General features: G+C 45.0%; 5 protein-coding genes across 6 annotated transcripts in view; 2 read left to right on the top strand and 3 right to left on the bottom strand.

Moving 5' to 3' along the window:
* Positions 1-8,149, bottom strand: part of LOC131887606 (conserved oligomeric Golgi complex subunit 8-like) — an 11,186-nt gene extending 3,037 nt beyond the window's left edge. The window contains exons 1-2 of the mRNA XM_059236234.1: positions 7,808-8,149; positions 6,577-7,728 (exon numbers count right to left, since the gene is read on the bottom strand). Of these exons, the coding sequence (XP_059092217.1) occupies positions 6,577-7,728; positions 7,808-8,077 (1,422 nt within the window). The 5' untranslated portion in view covers positions 8,078-8,149. The remainder of the gene's footprint in view (positions 1-6,576; positions 7,729-7,807) is intronic.
* LOC131889517 (alsin-like) lies at positions 1,466-6,568 on the top strand. The gene has a single exon (XM_059238642.1). The coding sequence runs from the start codon at positions 1,705-1,707 to the stop codon at positions 6,433-6,435; it is 4,731 nt and encodes a 1,576-aa protein (XP_059094625.1). The 5' UTR covers positions 1,466-1,704; the 3' UTR covers positions 6,436-6,568.
* Positions 8,150-9,059: 910 nt separating the features above from the next.
* LOC131889528 (putative OPA3-like protein CG13603) lies at positions 9,060-10,223 on the bottom strand. Its single transcript, XM_059238654.1, has one exon. The coding sequence runs from the start codon at positions 10,092-10,094 to the stop codon at positions 9,300-9,302; it is 795 nt and encodes a 264-aa protein (XP_059094637.1). The 5' UTR covers positions 10,095-10,223; the 3' UTR covers positions 9,060-9,299.
* Positions 10,224-11,543: 1,320 nt separating this feature from the next.
* Positions 11,544-13,700, bottom strand: LOC131889530 (protein dj-1beta-like). Of its 2 annotated transcripts, XM_059238657.1 has the most exons (4): positions 13,548-13,700; positions 12,984-13,303; positions 11,917-12,119; positions 11,544-11,853 (listed from the first exon to the last, which is right to left on the bottom strand). In XM_059238657.1, the coding sequence occupies exons 2-4, from the start codon at positions 13,225-13,227 to the stop codon at positions 11,719-11,721; spliced, it is 582 nt and encodes a 193-aa protein (XP_059094640.1). In that variant the 5' UTR covers positions 13,228-13,303; positions 13,548-13,700; the 3' UTR covers positions 11,544-11,718. The 2 variants fall into 2 exon arrangements, with proteins under 2 accessions (XP_059094640.1, XP_059094639.1); XM_059238656.1 differs by lacking the exon at positions 13,548-13,700 and having other exon boundaries at positions 12,984-13,492.
* A 391-nt stretch (positions 13,701-14,091) lies between these two features.
* LOC131889518 (DNA repair protein XRCC1-like) lies at positions 14,092-16,196 on the top strand. Its single transcript, XM_059238643.1, is given in 1 exon segment — positions 14,092-16,196. A coding segment is annotated over 1 exon segment (1,986 nt). The 5' UTR covers positions 14,092-14,118; the 3' UTR covers positions 16,105-16,196.
* The last annotated feature ends 4,384 nt before the right edge of the window (positions 16,197-20,580 follow it).

Below are 20,580 nucleotides of genomic sequence, written 5' to 3'. Positions count from 1 at the left end.
TCTCTCCATGCCAAAGTCCGAGGATATGTCAGGCGAGGGAGCGCATCACCGGTCGTGTACCTCTGTGAGATTGAAGCGCGCTCGCTCACTCGCTCCTCTCCTTTTTCGCCTTTTTCGCCTTTTTCCTTTTTTCCCACTCTGTCAAGTCTCGATAACATTTCCTCTTTTTCGGACTGCGACGGGTTCGTCTGGCTTGATGCATTTTGATGTGCGACATCTATCCATCGAGTCACGGGCGCTTGACCGATCATCTATCGCGGAGGTTGCGGTAGTTTAATCGTAAGTGGGGTGTGCTTCACCATGTCTTTGGGAGCAGCACTTTTTGCCCCCTTCTGGTATTCATGACGCATTGTAATCTCGCGCGGGCGCTCCGAAACTCCGCGCACACACCACTTGGGTCGATAGGGATCGGATGGCGAGTAACGAGTAACTCAGGCGGCGCTTAGAATGAGAGTTGGTGGTATGGTAGTTTTTAAGTTGATTATTGGATTTCCCTGTTAGGGCAGAAGATAAGCGGATCTGGCCCGCGAGAAGGAGGACAGGGAGGAGGAGGTGGACGAGAAGGAGGCGACGAAACCTGAAAAGAGAAAGAGAGAAACAGAAGGGCGGAGGAGAGGCCAATCAGAGGATGGCTCAAGTGTGTGGGGCATTACAGAAAATGGCCGACGAATGCATGCATTCACAAATACATGCTCTTAGAACGTAACAATGAGGTGTGGACCAAGCGGTTTTTTTGGAGAGGCAATGAAAACTAGGCTGGAATCAAAACGTTGAAACTGATGTGAGATGACCCACATGAAGATGCGTGAAACGTTATTTCGGATCTGGCAGATGATATGATTGATCTAGTGTGATAGTTTGATTCGGAGAAAACGATGAGTAGATGAACAATAATGTGTACAGACTTTCCAGATTAGATAGTGAATGTACTCTACCCGATTTCGCATTCACGTTTCAAGGCCAGGAATGTTTGTTTAAGAATTAGAATGTCAACACAAGAGAAGTTATGAGTTACCTGCAATCCATTCCGTTAATGCGATTAGTTTGTCTGAATATTGGGCCACGGCCTTTGTTAGCTTCAATAGTTCATCATCTTCCTGAGCAATGTCCACCTTAGGTCCTGCCTATCATGACCTTTTTGCTATTCGGGCAAATGCAAGTCCAAATTTCTCCTACAGGGCCATTCCGCTCCTTTGCGCCATCTAGTGTCGTCCAAGATAAACTCATCATTTCATTATTCCCAAGACATAAATATCAAAGCCAATTCCATATCACACTTTCGCTCAAACAATGACAAATACCAGATCACGCCGATCGTTCATCGTTGACATTTCGTTGCTGATAACATAACACTCATCCAATGATAAACGTTCCCTTCAGCTTGTCAATTACCCCACATTTCATCCACAACAATAATGACCTGTACTAGCTGCCTTTGACTGACAGAAGTCACCCTGCCAGGTGTGAGTATGTAGTCTAGTGTAGTGTTCCTCCTCGATCCTCACCAACTCAAGTTCCGAGAACCAGATACGGACAGACGGACAGAGGGCTCTTAAGTCAGAGGAGCTCTGGTCTACTTGGAACAAATATCGCGCAGTTCGGGTTCACACATGTTCTATTACCACCCAGAAGACAGCTTTCACCAATAGAATACAATACGATGGGGTGGAAATCGTGATATATCGGCGTTATATCTTTGATATCATGACGAGCTGTCAAATCTTTCAATTGGACAATTGGACCCAAAGTCCCTTGGGATTGGCCTTGGAACCTCGAAAAATCCAGATCGGTCGGCATGACACTCAACCCACGACTTTCCTCTTGGACACATTGGACAGATTGTGGCGACTAAGGACGGATTTTCAGGCCCAAGGGACTGCTGAACCCGAGGAATTACTGGATCCAACGGAAGCATCAGAGCTGAGCGAGGGCGTGGCGGATTTCTGTGAATTTCCGGGCCAGACAGCGACCTTGATCTTGATATCTCGACGTCAAGGTCGCCTTCTTTTGTATGACTACGAGAAACGGGAAGTGGTCCAGGATTTGTCCCGGAATCTGAGGGAATCCACGGATTCACCCGTTCGCCGGGCTTGTGCCACGGCATTTCGCTCTTGTCAGAGTGGACAAGACCACGTCATCCTGGTCGATCGGGAAGGCCAAGTCTGGTCATGGTGTAGCGAGGAAGGTCAACCTCAAAGTGGACGGGTGGCTCGAGGTCATGATGAGAGCAGTCCTGAAACACGCCGGGGATCAGTGGCCTTCACACAGATCGAGTGCATGGATAGTATTCGGGTGGTCTCTGTACGTTGTGGACTGGATTTCAATGTGGCTTTGATTGAACATGGTGTGCCCAGTTTGAGACCGCCCATAGAAGAGGGCGTGGAGCGAGTATCGTGTCCATTGGGACTTCCCTTGGACGACCCGCGAGCCCGACTCCGCCGGAGTGTGACGGTTCAAGAGCGATCTCAAGAAGAAGCCGAGGTCAATCTCCGAAAGAAAAAACAGCAACAACAAGGTCAAGATCAAGATCAAGACTCGGCCATATCAAGTCAAACTAGTTCTCCCAAACAGGTGGAACGTTTGGCTCAATCAGGCATGTACATCAATCCCGCCGATGCTCTGAAGTATCTCTCTCAACAATTGTCTTGGATGACGCCACACCCTGAAGGCGAAGAGGCGGCAGCAGCGACTATAGCCGCCATTACAGAGAGACCCAAAACTCATCCGGGTGCTGATGGAGTGGACGATTTAGAAGTTGTGAACAATGGCCTGTATAGGGCGACCAGTGCCATGGCAGATGGGGTGAAATTGGTTGGACGAACCATGTCCAACTTGTCAGCCTCGTTCAGCTCAAGTACCGAAAAAGATCCAGCTTTGTCCGAAGATAGGGCCAGCCTCAACATTCCCATGTCCAGTATGGAAAGCCAGGGGAACTCGAGGAGCGACAATTTTAAACCCAGGGTTCAAACGAAGAAATTTGTTCCAACGCGACAATCCGTGTACTCTCATCGAAGATCTCAATCTGCGTCCATGATATGCAGTCTAACAGGCGGGCCGAACAAAGTCTCGACTGCGCCGGAGTCCAACCTTCTCTCGCCCTCAAGTGGAGGATGGAAGTACGAGGTGTGGATGTGGGGCTGCGGCAACAAAGGCCAATGCGGGACCGGAGACACTCTGGACCGATATCAGCCAAGTCCGATCGAGAAGCTGGCTGATAAGTGTATCTTGAAGTTATCGTGTGGTTCGGCGCATTGCTTAGCCTTGTCCTCGTTTGGCACGGTCTACGGCTGGGGAGACAATTCTCGAGGACAGGCTCATCCCAAGGGACTTTCTTCCCAATCGTGTGTGACCCCCAAACTCTTTGAACTGCCCCGGGGAGAGACTGCTTGTGATATTCTTGCCGTGCTTTCCACATCACTCATCCTTACGGACTCGGGGAAAATTTACAAATCCGAATTGCACGAAGAAAGTCAGACCGCGTTCCTCAATTTCCTACCCCTGTATGAAGTGCACGATCAATCGTTGACCATTCCCAAGGCCCTTTTTGCTCAGGATAAATCCTTTTTTGTCCTGAACGAAGCATTTGACAAATTTGTGAGAGAGTTCCGATCGCTAGAGAAGCGATATTTGGGGAAACTTCACCAGATCCTTTACCGAGTTGTGGAATTTTATTGTGATAAATCCAGACACAAGCACGTGGACCCCTTTTCGGAAGAGAAAGAACATCTGTTGGAAGCTCTCAAGAGCTTATTCAGACTAGTCGCCCGCTCTGTGGCCAAAAATTCTGTGATCTCGTGTCTGGAGAAGGCATGCAATCTCTTTTGCCTGGATAATATTGAGGACTTTGAGCAAGCTTTGGCCAAGTATCATGACGCTTATTGCGACTGCTTGGTCGGAGATGGGCTAATTCTGGACAGTCAAGAGTTTCATAAGTTGTTTCCCGTGATTTGTGAAATACTCGAGGTCCAGTGTGATACTAATGCGAAGAATCTTGGCCAAGATATCTTGAGCCATTTGTTGAAGGTTCCTATCTCACATTTTGAAATCCTTCTCAATGGAATCGACTCCATGACCATTTCAGGGAGGCGTCAAGGCAATCCTCAGATTCTCAAGCTCTGTGATATGCTGGAGAAATACTCACAATCCGTGAAGACCCTCTTCCGATCTTTGACTAAGGACGAAAAAATTACGCGAGACACAAAACGGTTCTGGGACTTTGCGGGTCCAAAATTTTCGACAGTAAAATCTTACAGCCGTCGGGTCCTTCTCGACTCTAGGGTGGTTCCTGTAGGTGTGGCTCATTCGGGGAGTTTTTCAAAGCATGTACTGATTCTCATGAACGACATGTTGGTTCATGCAGGCTATTCATCCATCACGTCCCACCCATTGCAAACGGTATGGATTGATAACCACCACGGTTCTGGTGCCGATCGACTGGAGATCAAATTGATCATGCCTGAGGAAACGCTAACCTTGGTTTGTCCGAATGCCGAGTCGAAAAATGAATGGATTATCACCCTCCAAAGAGCCATTCTCTCCACCTTGCACGGCAAGCACTCCATGACGATTTCCCCACCCATCACACGCAACACGACCTACCATTTTGTCAAGATCAATGATTTGCGTGGAGCCCAATATCACGGGAGTTGGATGCAGGGGAAAATGCACGGACAGGGAACGATTACTTGGCCAGATGGGCGGATTTATCGTGGTCAGCTACGTCAAAATCAGAAGCATGGGCATGGTGTGCTGGAGGTGAAGACTGGCGAAGGAACTACCGTGTACGAGGGCCAATGGAAGATGGACAGGCTGGAAGGTCGTGGGTTCGTCAATTACGACAACGGAGATTACTACGAAGGAACTTTCAAGGATGGGAAGCCTCACGGACAAGGCACCATGAAACAGGGTCGGTTTATGGGATCAGGCGCTTTCGTGTATATTGGAGAATGGGTCAATGGTTACAAGAATGGCTACGGCGTTTCAGATGAGATCATCTCGGGTGAGAAGTTCATGGGGCTTTGGCTGCAAGACATGAAGTGTGGTCCGGGTTGTGTAGTCACGGTGGACGGGGTATACTATGAGGGCCAATTCTCGCACAATAAGCTCACCGGCAGAGGTTTCATGGTTTTTGAGGACGACACCTCGTACGAGGGAAACTTTGCCGATGCCGGGGTGTTCAGTGGCCAAGGAACTCTAACTTACGCCAATGGGGATCGGCTTGAGGGCCATTTCCATGGCAGTTACGGCCATGGAATGAAATTCAATGGAACCATTTTCCGAAACATTCACAAGCCGAACACCAATCAGACTCCGTCGTTTGGTCAAGAATCTGACCAGAAAATCGGCCGCTTCACGGTGAAAGCTGACAAGAAATGGCTGTCCATATTTTCAGGATTTTTCGAAACTCTGGGCTTGAATCCAGTTGTGGTGAATGGAGACCCTGCCAAATCCGGGCTGATCTGGGAGCAATTGGCCATCTGCATCAATCAAGCCAAAAATGATGGGATGGTGCGGGCGCACTTTGGCCACACTCAGAGAAGTGCTGATATCTTGGAAGGCCTAGAGATCATCCCGAACTATCACTCGTTCAATCTGGACTCCTCCTATTACCAAGAAGTCCAAGCCTATCTTGACAAGGCCTTTACCCATCTACTTCATCCACTCCGGGATCTCTTGACCGAGCTTACAGATTGCTTCAACGCCACGTATGGTAGTGTTCGAATTCATCCGAGGCTACTGAAGCATGCGGTGGATGAATTGAGATCCATCGTTGAGAGACTCTATCTCATTGTCAGATCGTTGTTCCCGGCTCTGCCTAAAAACGGTGACTTGAAATGGATCACAGACACACCGGATCAATCGACAGATCTCACCGACACAATGGTGACGGCCTCAATGGTCATCTATCCGCACATTTTACCAAAGATCCATTCCTCGATATTCATGTTGTACGCTTTACATTACAAGAAGGACGATGACGATTATTGGGTTCGAATTGTGAAGTGGAACCGCCACACCGATCTCGCTCTCCTCACTTTCCTGGAAGTGAACCAGAAGTTCTGGCAATTTGAGGGCGGCTCTCAGATTTCAGCTCAGATTCGAGAGTCTCACTTTGTGAGAGCAATCGAGACTCTTCAACACTTGAAGACCAAGTTCACTCCGTATGAGAAACTTCTCGTGATCATGGAGACTTTCAAAGAGGTAAATAAACTTGGTCAGGAATTGTGCGGCGATCATTTCTACTGGTCCATGGACGAGTTATTCCCTGTGCTCCAATTCATCGTAGTCCGAGCTAGGATCCTTCAGCTGGGTGCCGAGATCCATCTCATGGAAGACCTCATTGAACCGGCTCTCATGAACGGCGAATTTGGCATCATGTTCACAACGCTTCAAGCCAACTATTTCCAAATCCTCAAGGAATCCTTGGCAATTTAGGCTTCTCGGGACTTCATCTCTCCTTTCAAATGCTTAAACAATCAAATAACTTGGTATATAGATATATAGATAACGTCGCATAGATATTTATCACTAAAACCCAACAATATAAACTCGATTCAAATCGCATTAACCGCGCACAAAATCATTGCCCAACCCGTCGATGAGGCCGTTCAAATGGGGAATGGTGCTCTCGTTCATTTCCTCCTGCAGAAGGGGACCTTGCTTGGCATTGATCACCTCGAAATCTTTGATGATCTCCAATGCATCACTGAGGAAACTTCCCATGGAGCTCTTGATTTTCACCGCGGTTGTCACAGACATCCTATATCGGAATTGGTTCAAGCACTGGATAATCGTATTGTAGACAATCGCCACTGGATAGTAGGTTATTTGGAATTCTCCTTCAGCTTTGGGTCCGTGTTCAATTTTATCGTAGATAGAGAAGTCATACACCAATTGAGAGTTCGCCAGAACCTCTTTCAAATTAGTCCTGCCTTGATCCAAAATGTTCTGCAGACATCGCACGGCAAAATCGTTCAATTTGGGAATGGCCAAGATTCTCATATCGTAACCGACTCTCCCTAAACTTTGTCCAAAATACATGACCTGGTCAACTAGAGCCTCGAGTCCCTGGATATCATTGAGCTGATTCAAACCCTCCACTAAATGCTCTTGGAACTTGTTGAGTCTCTGGTAGATCCACGAACTGAAGATCATTCTATAAGATGAGATTGAGGATTTGGTTCCACTGAACCGAGTCTCGTCATCCGAGAAGAGGGCTCGATATTGGGTGATGGTATCAAAAATGCCAATCCTCGTTTGTTCCACCATTTTACTCAATAAACTCAACTGATCCGTGTTTGGCAAGGACTTCAAGATGTTATCCAAATGTACCTTGCGGGCTTGAAGGAACTTGATTCGCAATTCCGCCTCGTTGAACGCCCCCATTCGTCTAATCAGGCCAACAATCTTGAGACACTCCGGCAACTGGATTTGGGTCTTGAGTTTGGCCAGCAATTGATTCAACATCCACACTGCCGACACGTGAATCGACTTGACCAAACCGTCGATCAATGGCACCCCTCCCAAAGGCTTACCAATCTTATTGGCTACTTGAATAATGGCCAAGGCTTCTTCCGTGTGACCATTTCGAACACAAGTCTCCATCAATTGAGGGAGCTCCAAGACTTCGAGTAACTTGGTATGATTAGCCAGGACCATCGAGGTCTTTTTCCGCTCCTCACTTAACTTCAAGGCCTTGCCATGAAAGTCCAGACATGTTGAGGCCACCTGGAGCACAAAATGTTTGTTGATGACAATTAGTCAACGAAATAGATTAAAAAAATCTCGGCCCTCATCGCTCAATTACCTTGGGCAAATCATCGGTCAAGGCCGAGACTTGCTCCTGATTGCGTCGAAATTGCCCTGCAATGTCATGGCAGCAGTCAGCCGCACTAATGAAGGTGGAATAATGGTCAAAGGCCATGCCACGGGTCTCATCCTCCAGTTGACGGGATCTCGAGGCCAACGATTGACTTTCAAGCTCCAATCGCGACCGGCCCGATTTCATCAATTCGTGGAAGAAGGGATCATCGCTGAAAACCGACAGATCCGGATGGGTTGGCGGGTTGGTCGTCATTTCCCTTCACTTCACGAACACTCTCTGACTGTGACGTTGACAAAACAAACACAAATAAGGATTCTCGATCACGCATCAGAGGGTGACTAAAGTTGAGCCTTGGTTGTCAATTAGACCGTGTCAAGAAATCAAAAGCTGGAATATCCGGAATGTTCATATCTCACCGAAGTTCATTTGGTTTTCAGAATTATTTTCAGAATTTTCCCGACCAAACCGCCCACTGGAGAGCATGATCTGAAATCGCGCACATCTGGCGGTTGGGGCGACCTTCGAATGTAAAATGTGGTTTGTGATGTCCAAATTTTGCTTTTCAGTAATGTTGAAAGATAAGGGAATATCCGTAAAGCCTTTGAGAAGTACCCACGTGGCCTTACTCCAAGATGGCTGTCTTTAAAGTTTAAAATCAGATAACAAATATTTTTTTGTCTGGATAAAAGTGACGTACTACACATCAAAGTATTGGTTTTCAAGATCGAGGAAGTCAAAAAAATCATATCAAATTGACTTTTGAAGCGTTTTAGTGTAGGTTTAAGTACGACGGGTGGTTATTTTTGGAAAGACACCTCTTCATCACAATTCCTATGTAAAACAATTTGCTCTCCTGAATCTCAAAAATCCGTTTTGTTGCCCCGTAAATATATTCATTCAATCCTAAATGATTTGAATGACAGTCAACCTAAATCAAGCTACCTACTTCTGCTTCTTTGTCCCTTCCACTGTCTCATTGATGAGCTGGAATGGAGCCCGTGAGTTAAATAGGGGCTTTTGTGGTATCAAATTCGACGCCAGAAATTAATCACTTAATTTTCCTAAAAAATCTAGGAATCCTCTTTTATAGTTCCAATTTCTCTGAAAGATCAAAATTGACAAAAATGAACGAACATTCTGAATGAAATTTCTGCAGAAATTGCCATCACAGAGTGAGCTGCAAGTTGGAAAACACCACCAATTAAGCATGTTATCAGACAAAAACAAAGTCTAATTTTTGTCTCCCACCAAAATACAAGTTGATATTTTATAAAGTATAAAATGAATCTGCTCTATAGCAAAAAAGCCTGAGTATGATCCAGATAAAATAAAAAAAAGTAATCGTTCCTGCACTTCATTTTGGCCATTCATTCCACAATGTTTTTTTTTTGTTTGTTTGAAGGAAGGATGTATTTAATCTCGAATGCTAATCACGATGAATGAGGAAGACTTCACAAACTACGTTCCATGTGGATCAATTATCTTCACCCGGACAGCCATCTAAAAAGTAGTCCACGGCTGAGCTCACCAACCCGGGGGTCACCACCGGTGAGAACATGTAATGTACCCGATAAGAATCATCCATCTCCGATGATAATGAAGATGTTGAAGGTCCCACGAAACTGTCCGCCACGGCCAAGACCAAAGGCTTGACGGCATCAATGTCATCCTCCTCCTCTTGACATGGAGCACTGGTCATGCAGTACGAGACTTGTTCCACGGGCAAGGTCGAGTGTTGGCCTTTCTTTGAGTCAGGTTCTGGGGCTGTGGTCAAACCCAATTTAGCTCTCAAGGACTTTTTGTATACCTCATCGCTGAGGTGGTGTGTGAGTCGCCTTAGTTCTTTGATTTCCACCGTTTGCTTCTCCAAGGTCAGCTCGAGATTCTCGACCTTGTCCACCAGATAGGCCTTTTCGCGCTCAATCTGCTCTTGCTTGGCCTCTTCCTTCTCCGATGATCGGTTGTACTCGAAGATGAGCACCGTGGAGGCAATCCCCAAGATGATCATCTCCGAAAGGAGTTGTGAACCTGTCTCGATGGCCTTTTCCTCGTTCAACTTGGGAATCACGGTGGCCTTGCCCAGGTTCAACAGACGCATCCGCACTTTGACATCATACCAATGGAACAATTGAGCCGTGGGGATGCAGACATAGGTGCGAAAGATCCTACTGGCCTTGGCACGTCGAGCAATGCCATTGGCAATCGGCTTGGAGATTTGCTTGATGAGGAGCAGACCCAATTTGGCCAGGGGAAAGGCTCCCACGGCCATGTTGGGGGCCACTGAAGGCTTAGTTAAGAAGGAGGTGACTTGGAACTAAGATGTAATGAAGGACACATCGGCCTTGTTCCTTGTGGAAAATTGAAGATAGTTGTCAGTACTACGGTATATATTGCGTGAGTGTGGTCCAAATTCAGCTGATGACATCCTTAAGCAAGGAAAAGATCGCCGAGATCGGGATCAAAGGGGTGAACAACGGACTCTTGTAGATCTTGCAGCATGGCTTTGAATCATTTCATTAGTTTTCCACGATTAGGCTCCAATGCTTGGATAAAGTTTATTCAAAGACCTACAAGCACATCCACCCAGGATCTAATCTCCTATGCTTGTTCCATTTGTGGAGCACCTTGCAAGAGTCAAGCAGGGCTGAACTATCATTACATCAAGAGACACTCCGGCAAATTATCCTCCTATTTGCGGAGGAATCCCGTGGAAACGTACGTCCAAATTTTTGGTACCAATTACAAGAGCTTAAGTACCAGAGAACTCCGATATGCCAATGGCCTTGTGGTGACTTTGGAGGGCAAGCATCGTGGATTTTGGTATTCTTTTGTCAATGGTCAAGGAGGGGGTCCCTTAAAGGCCATCTCACACGCACTGGACACTGCTAATTTTAGTGAGACCATGAAAATGGCCCTACAGATATCGGGTTTGAAGCCCAGTCAGTTTTTAGATCTCCAAATGGAGGACGACTTTGAAGCCGTGAATCCGGACACGTCAATATGGGATGCCACCAAGATGGCCAGAATCAATACTGCCAAATCCATATGGAGTGCATGTGAGCCGTTGAAAGGAACATTAGCGGCAAGGTATCTCATTGAACATCGAAAAATCCCGACCCAGACTCTTTCTCTACTCTTTTTCAAGTTCTTAGGACCTTCCAAAGGGTATCGCGAATTCATTGATAGTGATACCTACGAAACCAAGACCAATGGTAATCCGGCATTGGTGGTACCTGTGCAGGATGGATTTGGAACCCTGACCGGAGTTCAAAGGATTTATTTGGATTCAATGACCGGTAACAAATTTGCCAAGTACTCGCGAACAAAGTTTTCCAAAGGGGTGATCAAGAACTCGGCCGCCGTGATACAAAAGGCCCAATTCAATCAACCTTTGATCTTGTGTGAAGGACCAGAAACTGGAGCATCCTTAGCCGCCGCTTTTCCTCATGTGTCAGTGCTTGCTTCCTTGTCTTTAGCTAATCTTCAAGGATGTGGAGAGGTGGTGAAGGCCCAATCGCCTTCACAAGTGATTGTGGCTGGAGACCTTGATGACAATGTGGCCAATCAAGAGTTGTTGCGATTTCATTTTCAATCACTTCAAGATCAAATGGACGTCGAAATCAGACTGATAGTGCCCTGTTGCTCCCTACGGAAACATGGAGATTGGAATGACATACTCATAGATCAAGGCATAAGCGAAATAAAGCGCCAAATCAGGTTATGAAAATCTTGGGACTCTTTATTTATCGTTTTCGAGTTTCCCCTTACTTTATTGAGCGTGGTACTGTAAGGACTTAAAACATGTTAAGGTGAACCATAGTTGAAGTTGTCTGCACAAATTAAAATTGGTTGAGACACAGAGTGTGTGTGTGCTTGACCAAGAGATCTTAACCCTAAAGAAGCATTTGTTGGCCCAAAGGGGCAGCTTTATCCGGTCCGGCGATCTGCTCGACCAAAGTCACGCCAAATTTGAAGCAAGTTCCAGGTCCTCGGCTAGTCACAATTTTGCCATCCACGACCACAGCCTCCTGCAACCAAAAGTCATCCATGAATCCTAAGCCAACTGTCATCTACTGCACTGCATCGTGTACCTCCACGTATTCGTAATCCTTGACCAATTGGTCTTTGAAGGCCGGGTAGCTGGTGATCTTCTTTCCTTTAGCGATTCCGTGTTGAAGGAGAGCCGTGGGGGCGGCGCAGACGGCCCCAATGATTCTATCCGAGGATTCCTGATCCTTGAGGAGTGTTCCTACAACCAAGGAATTCCTGAGATTCTCCGCTCCCTTTCCACCACCTGAAACAAGGAAATTTGTAGGAAATCTCGAGGGTTGATGCATTTGTTTTTAGACCGGACGTGTTTTGCTTCATCTAGAAAAATGATCCCCCTCGGCAGAAGTGGGGGAAATCTGGGGAAATCTGAGGAAATTCTAAACATGAATGAGATCATCAATATTCAACCCTAAAATATCCATGGCGACAAAAACAGAAACAAGAATCACTGGCTCACAGGCGCGAAAGTGCGAATAAAAACTTCAAGAAACACTCGTGAAAGAAAGCTTTCAATTCATGGAGAGAGAGAGAGAGAAGAAAGAGAGGCGATCTTTAGCCAAAAAGAGGCAGATGTAGAGGGGCCTACCCAAATCGAGGCTGTGAGGAAAGAGACACACAGGAATTTAACAGCAACGACGTCACAGGAGGTGGGTGAATAGTACTTCTCTCCGCTTCGCTCTTTCCCTTTATAAACGAGAAGTCATGCATAAGAACTCTTTAAATCAATCGTTACGTCTGAGCAATAATTTTCAAATTCTTGAGGTTTGGCCTCATCCGAAATCAAAATCTCGATTGAGGAGAGTGTTCGTCCACATTCAACTGGAGTGATGAGGGGTCAAGGTGTACTGTATACAATGAGAGTAAGGGTCGGGCTCAGGTATTTGTAATTGCCATGAACTATTCATTCCCAATTTCGAAAGCATCCCACCCATTTGGCTAAACACGATTTTCCATAATTCCTGACCATACATCGATAGCCAGAAAGAAACAATTGGCTTTCTCTCATCATTTGTCGCCTCATCATCCAGCCAAGCCTATTTGTCAATTAGAACTTGTGCCATGACAAATGACCACCTCAAAGGGAACAAATACTAGACTTGATCCTTACCCGGTAATATGATGGCATCGTAGATCTGGTCTTGGTTCGTGGCTTTAGCCAACGAGCAATCCGGGAGAATCCGGACATTCCTGGAGCAGAGCACCGCTTGGCTCTCGTCAGCATCCAAACCAGCCAAAGTCACTGTCACACCTCCTCTTCGGAGCACGTCGACAATCACCACGGTCTCGATCTCCTCGGCTCCTTCGGCCAAGATGACCAAAGCGGTGGGCTGGGAAGAGGCATCGCCGGACATGATGATGATGATGTTGATGATGAATCACGGTTAATAAGCAACGAGCGAGTTAGTTAATCAAGGGCGGTACAAGGATCTAAAATGGAGGAAATGGCATAGGAATGTTAGTAAGTTACATGATTACGTTATGGTTAGTACGGGGGGGGACATGAAGGAGAGGGGAGGAACGAGGAGGGGTGCCTTGATCATGCAGATCCAACAGGCACCACTGACTCTTGTCCCGATTTTGTGCCTTGACCCCCCAACGTTCTGCCCAAGAGAGCAATGTGGCATGGAGCGTTGCCGATGATGTGTGGGCCGGCCTCAAAGGTTGGCATTACCTACTACTGCGTGCATGCACCGAGCTTGTCAAGGCACCAAGACTGTCTGTCCTTGGGATGTCGTAATCCTTAATGAGTTTTTGAGAAGCGATGTTGAGTGGTGATCGAGAATGTTGCCAACTTTGGGACGATTCCACGTTTGGGTCCACTAGATGGCGCTCCTATGGATTTCCTCTCCAGGATGGATTGGGAAAGGCGGGAAAGGCGGTCAAGAGTGACATCTCGAGTTGGGCCTTTCGGTCTTTTCAGGATTGTCGGGACCTCGATGACCAAGAACCAAGAACAGTCGGGATTGGGCCTAGACTTTTTGAGTACAAAGATTGTTCGTAATTTCTAAAAAACAAAATCTGTATAAATTATAACATGCAAAAACAATCAAAAAATATATATATAAACTTATGGATCACAACTTTTGGTTTATGACACCACAAGGACGCCGCACAAATTGTGCGTACTTCACCTCTATGAAAGATGAGATGGTTGATTCGTGTTCAAATCAAGTTCTTTCCAGTATTTGCAGTCATGTCCAAATATCAAGAGGTCCCCGACAAGCAAGTCCAAACAAAGCGGCATGAGCCTACAAATCACTTCAAATTCATCCAGCCAAGTAAGTCCAGAAATCGATAGCGTCTTTAGCTTGATCGAGGAACCTCCCAATTGTGCCTTGGAGTGCCCCGTCATGCCGGACGTCAAGATATCCCACGTGGTGTCCTTTTCATCCGAAGATCCCGTGTACAAAGCCGACAACTTGCTCTTGAACGATGGCAAGAAGAAATGGCGCAGCAAAGCCCAAGGTGAGAAGCAAGTGTCCGCCATTCTTCAATTGGAAAAGGCCACCACCATCGACCACATTGACCTGGGCAACAATGGCTCGGCCTTCATCGAGGTCCAAGTGGCTCGATCTCAAGATTGTCCCGACGAGAAAGGCTACAAGACCTTGCTCGTGGCCTCATCCTTCATGTCGCCCTTGGAGAGCCGGAACGAGCAGAATCAGAATCGGGTTCGGATGTTTGGTAAAGAGACCCTCAATCAGGAGTTGATCAAGGAGAAATGGGACCGGGTCAAGATCGTCTGCTCCCAACCTTTCAACAAGCACGTCAAGTATGGAGTTTCCTTCGTTACGTTGAAAACAATTGCCAAGCCAACTAACGGGTCCGAAATGCCCTAAACGGGCATCAAACTGGGAGCCTTTGTCTTGAAAGACGAACCTAGTGAGGATGTGAGTCTATCGGTGGGCAACTGGTTCAATCAGAAGAAGGATGAGACCCGACGGACCTCGATGGCTGAGGAGATGAAGTCGGAGAAAACGTTAGCTTCTCTGGCCTTGGCTAGTTCCAAAGCGGAGAAGGACGGCATAAAAGGGGCTGCCATCAGACCTGGTTTCTATCAACTCAAAGACCAGCCCAAAGCTCTTACAAAGACGCCCACCCCTGACCGAGGGTCAGTTCCCAAGAACTTGCCGAGGCGAGATACCCTTCCGGGTGAGAGTCCCACGCGGCCGGCGAGTAAAGAGCAAAAGAAGCGAAAGAACGCTGAAGGCCGTACTCCTGGAGCCTCGGGGAGGGACACTAAAAAGGCCAAGATAGAGCACACCCCACCGGCATCCACTCGAACGAAAGTGTTCAGCAAACTATTTGAGGGCGTGATTTTCACGATATCAGGCTATCAGAACCCATTACGAGGTGAACTACGACAAAAAGCCCTGGATATGGGGGCCAAGTACCGACCTGATTGGTCTCGGGATTGTTCCCACCTTATTTGCGCCTTTGCAAACACGCCAAAGTTCAATCAAGTCAAGGGAAAACGCGGGAAGATCGTCAAGAAGGATTGGCTTGAACAAAGTCACCGAGACAGGAAACGTTACCCTTGGCGAAGATTTTGCTTGGACCCCAAAGACAAAGGGAGTGAGAGTGAGGCCGAGATTTGGGATGAAGACTTGCTCCCCACGAGCTCCAAGGCTCTGGTCGAAAACTCCGATCCGGACACAGATGAGGAGGTTGAGCGCATTAGAAGTCGAAGAAGAAGTAAGACACCCATTCTCAAGTCCCCAGGCACCGATGAAGAGATTGAAAGTATTAAGAAAGAACAAGTTCCTGATAAGACGCCAAATTCGAGCCTCGTGTTGACTGATCCCTATGATCAAGACACGGATGAAGAGATGCCACAAAATGGACATGGGTCTCATCCTGATGATTCTGATGAAGCCTATAATGCCGAGACTGACGTCGACGAAGAAAGAGAAGAACCTGATTCCAATGAAACCTATCCAACACTGCCAGATTTTTGGGCAGGGCAAGGTTTCTTTTTCTACGGCCCTTTTGCCCCGGAGGAAAAGCGATTGTTGAACCGCAAAATTGTGGCCGCAGGAGGTACGACTCATCCTTACATGGGTCCTCGGGTGAATTTTGTCGTCACCAAATCCAAATGGAGCCCAGATTTCAGTGACGCCTTGAGAGATCATCCGGGTCTCAAATTCGTCAGAGCAGATTTTGTCCATGAATGTTGGGCAGCCAAGTCATTGATCAACCATGATGAATTTGTTGTTCAAAGGCGATGAAACACGCCTCAAATAATGCGTTCCAATGTCCTTGTCCATTTACTTTCGTATTACCCTTCCGGTTCCAATCAGAAAAGTTCCTTTCGAATGTCCATTCCGTGTTCTCTTCAAGGAAGTGCAAGAGTGCAAGTGATTTGGGATTTTCATGATCCTTCACTACAAACCACTCTCTCACTTTCCCAATGGAGGTAGTCAAGCCCCAAAATAGGAAAAAAACGGAGAAAAGGCTCGTCGCATTTGACGCGTACCCTAGTTAAAGGCCAAAGATTCAGTGTTCAGTTTTTTTTTCAAAAAGAAGGGGGGGGGTCATTTTAGGCCGAGATCTCGATGATCAGTTGACACGCAATTTTAAGCTTTCCTTGCCACTCTAGACATTTGTCCTTATTTGAAGATGATTAGGACCAGGAATTAACTGAAAGTACATTTGATTGCAGCCGTTCTCCATTGGACTTAGTAATTTGAAAATGTTTGGCAAATCATTCCAGGTTTCTGCGAAAGAAAACTCAATTAAGTCCAGTGGCCATCTTTCTAAGCCCGATAATATAAGGGTACTCATTGGTAAAAATCCTGGAAAATAATCTAAAGCGAGCCTACTTTCGAGTGGGTGAGATTGACACTCTATCTCGATACGTATTATGCTTAAACCGATCATTTAACCACATTTTAAATTTGCTTTGGGCTCTAGTTTTCCAATACAATACATGACCAAAAAGTAAGTTACTTGTGGTTGATACATTACTTAAACACATATGCTTAGCTATGTTTTGTTGCAAAAATCATTTAGGATTTCACTATCACACGAGATGTTTTTGTTTAAAGCACCACGTATTCAATGTGCCTTGTAACCTAAAGTACCTGAATCTAGCTGTGGTGATTTGTTGGGAGAGCATTAAAAATCCGCTTTCTCATTTGCCAATCCTGATTCGATCCCAAGTTCAAGCTTCTTTGCAGTATTTGAAGTACAGCATGGGTTGTCGATGGTGAGTTAATAATCAATGTTGGTTGTGACAATGGATCGGGAACATCCTGCCATTTGATAATGTGTGTCCCAACACATTGTCAAATGGCAGGCCGAGCGAGAGAGCTGCCATCTGACTTCGTAACACACAAGCAAACAATCTTGACCCGTTTAGCCTTGGTAGCCTGGTACGCTTCAAGTATGGAAGACCCACTGTAATCCCATAGCAAAATACACTGTTTATAGAGAAATCTTGCGTTCCCTTTTTCGATATCCTCCAGCAATTTTGCTTGACGTGATTTTTGCTTTAATCATTTTGCCTATGATTTTTTTGCCTATTAAGAAGAGTAAATTGAGCTAATATAGAGGTATATGTATTAGTATCTTTTTGCATTTTTATTTGCCTTTTTTGTTGGATTTTAACTTGCATTTTAAGTCAATTTTAATTTCATAATTTGGACAACCCTGATCAGTGATCGTGATTGTGCGAGAATCAAAGACATTCAAGTAGAAACAACTTGGGGGTACAGTTGGTAGACAAAAATAATATTCTCTTTCAGTTGCTTACTAACACCAGCCAACCACGCGCACTCTTGGGGACAAATGATCAAAATAAAGGTACTCGCTAGAAATGAAAAAATCACGAATCCAAAAATGCCAATACACGTGTTTCAATTTTTCATCCTTTTACGGTTGATTAATGAGTAGAAAGACGTCATTAGGAGTACAGTTCTTCTAGATTTCTTCCTATTCATGATGAACATTCTACAAATCACCTCTATATTTTCGGTATTAGGTAATTTTATGGTTAAAACTTGCGACAAAAATGTTTTGCCCCAGAAATGTCTGAAATAGTCTAAAACCCAGCAAAATTATGTCCAACCCTCAGTTATGTTAATGAACTTTAGTCTTGAAATAGGCGTCAGGGTAAATTGTAGTGGCTGCAGGGGCTTGACATGCATTTTGCAAGCGGGTTCAAGCCCTCAAGAATTTCGGCTAGCTGCAGCTAGGAGGTCCTAATCTCGGGCTTCGTCGGTATTTCATTTGCTTACCCCATATATTTAGAGAAAATAAGTAAGGAGTCCAACATTTGAAAAGTCCTTGTGCAAAATTTAGACCAAACCCAGATTCAGGGGTTAACTAGATTTTCCTACTCTAACTCGTTGACGACTCAGAATCATACCTGTCGTGCATGGGGAACACTTATGAGGAGAAAGTTTATTACGTATTTCATTATTAGTCAAAATTGTATTCCCAATAGTGATCAATAACTAATAAGTGGGACATAAATTTGCAGTTTTAGATAATGTTGTAAGTCATCGATGGCTTTAGATAGATGGGTATATGTGCTTTAAAAATGACATTTGCCCCTTTTTTGGACTTATGTAGTCCTTTTGGGAGTGTAATCCTATTTGGAAAATTGCAAATTTTTCTTATCTCTGGATGTAATTGTATGCGCAATTACCTTTAATCCGTCAATTAGGTGAGTCATCTCTCGTTAGTGAAAAGTAGTATTAGCACAGCCTTCTATTTCAAATAAAACAAACTGGTGGCTAGTCTTCGATGAACAATCGCATTGGTCCCATACAAACGGTCTGCTTTACAGTCGTTGGATTATGCGTGTAAATTCTTGTTCTCAAAAATTCACTTGGATGGCTTTCAAAACTTCGAAGCATGAAAAAGGTCCCTCTTCGAACATTCAAAATGACGGCTATATATTGTGTTAACAAGATATGTCCCACATTTTTTTTCGTTTTGGAGAACGTTGGTGGCCAGGATCTTTGATGTACATCAAATGTAGACACTGGGAACCCTTCTCGTTACTGTACATTCTTAGTCAATATTTGTCTGCTCTGCTGGACCCATCATCCTTGGACGGCGAACTGAAGGTGTGCTTACTTAGTCCTTAGAGAGAGCTCCGCAAAGAGACAAAGGGGTTCAAAGGCATTCAAAACTAGGTATTCTGTGTATGTCTTCTACTTCAGGGAGTGGGGAAAGCGTTCCAGGACCAGTCTCCCACCTGGCATACGTACTTGTACATACCCGAAGAGGCAGCCTTCACCACAAAGTCGACTGGGTTCTTGTCCTCCCAAATTTGTAACAAGGCCTCTCAAATAAAGGAGAGGAAAAAGCTGGAGCCACACGCAGACATCAAAGACCGGTCTTTTCATGACCCCTTCAACTGAACTGTCCGAGAGCGACGAGTCGAGTGTCGGAATGCGCCAATTCCGAGAATTTTTTACTTTCACGTGAATTAATCAATTAGCCAATTTCGAGGCACCCAACCCATTCCTGGCCGGTCGTTGGCCGTGTTTATGTGTCAGGGAATATTTGCTCTAAAAGACGGAGGGAGACCGGAGCATTGGTGAAGCCAAGCGACAATACTTAAGTAAGAATGAAAGGCCATCTTTTCTCTGATAATAGATGTCCACTTGAAGATAACGCGAGGCAAATCCTTTTAAGCTATGGAAAACACACCTCAAATATCAAAAAGTTTACTATTTCGGGCCAAGCAGTTGGAAAAAAAGACTCTGAGGGTAGTGATGGATAGAAAATCCAATAATTCCATTTCATGAATAAAGAATAATCATGTAGCATGTTACCATTTTGGGGGATTCTTTCAGTTTGTCTTATACGCAAAGTGAATCCAAAATAGATAGAGATAGATAGATTTATTTCAGGAACACTTTGATCATGATTGGATAATGTCGGCATTTAATCATTGAGTTAGCGTCTTGATATATCAAAAATTTCATGCGCATGCAATTCCTCAGGTTCTGGGTAAGCAAAAGCTTGTTTTCACCAGGACTTGGGCAAATTAAAGAAGACATGAAATAGATAGTCAATAATGTTATAAAGGCCCAGCTGCAACACAATAACGTGAGTTGGAAGAATTACAAAATCAAATTGAAAGGCTTGTAGGAAATCATATCGGTTCGAAGTTATAAGAAAAGAATGGACTAAGAAAAAGATACAGAAAGAAGAACATAAAAAACAGAGCAAAGCATATATCTTCAGTGTTAATTTGTTATATTTACTAGAAAATGCGAAACGACTTCAGGAATGGGAGAAAAATTAATAAGTTTAGAAACCTATTTGGTGCATGGAATGTTTTGATGAGATCGAGCGGCGGATAATCGAAATGGACAAACCAATATCATATTCCGAAGAAGTTTGACGTTAGAGAAAACTGGAGCAAAAAAAAAGGGTTGAACTTGAATCAATTTAGATGGAAAAGTCTAAATGCTTCTTTGAGCCAGTGTCTTTTTTTTTTGAAGATTTTGCCTTCAATGTAGTTCAAAGCGGCAAGTCCTGGAATTTTTTCAAATAATATTTTCTTGAAATCAACTAATGCCCAAAATGTAGCCCCTTTTTCGTGGAATGGCATATTTGAATTGCTAGAGAAACAAAAAACACAAAAAAGAAGAGTAGGTGTTGTAATAAGTGAAGAAACTTAAACTTCCAAGTCTTAATGAAGCAACAATTTTCCAAGGTAACTCGAATTTTTTACTAAGTTC

Source organism: Tigriopus californicus, chromosome 10 (assembly GCF_007210705.1).
Source record: "Tigriopus californicus strain San Diego chromosome 10, Tcal_SD_v2.1, whole genome shotgun sequence".
NCBI lineage: Eukaryota > Metazoa > Arthropoda > Copepoda > Harpacticoida > Harpacticidae > Tigriopus > Tigriopus californicus.
Note: the sequence above shows the minus strand (reverse complement) of the source record. Positions and strands in the feature narration are given on the sequence as shown.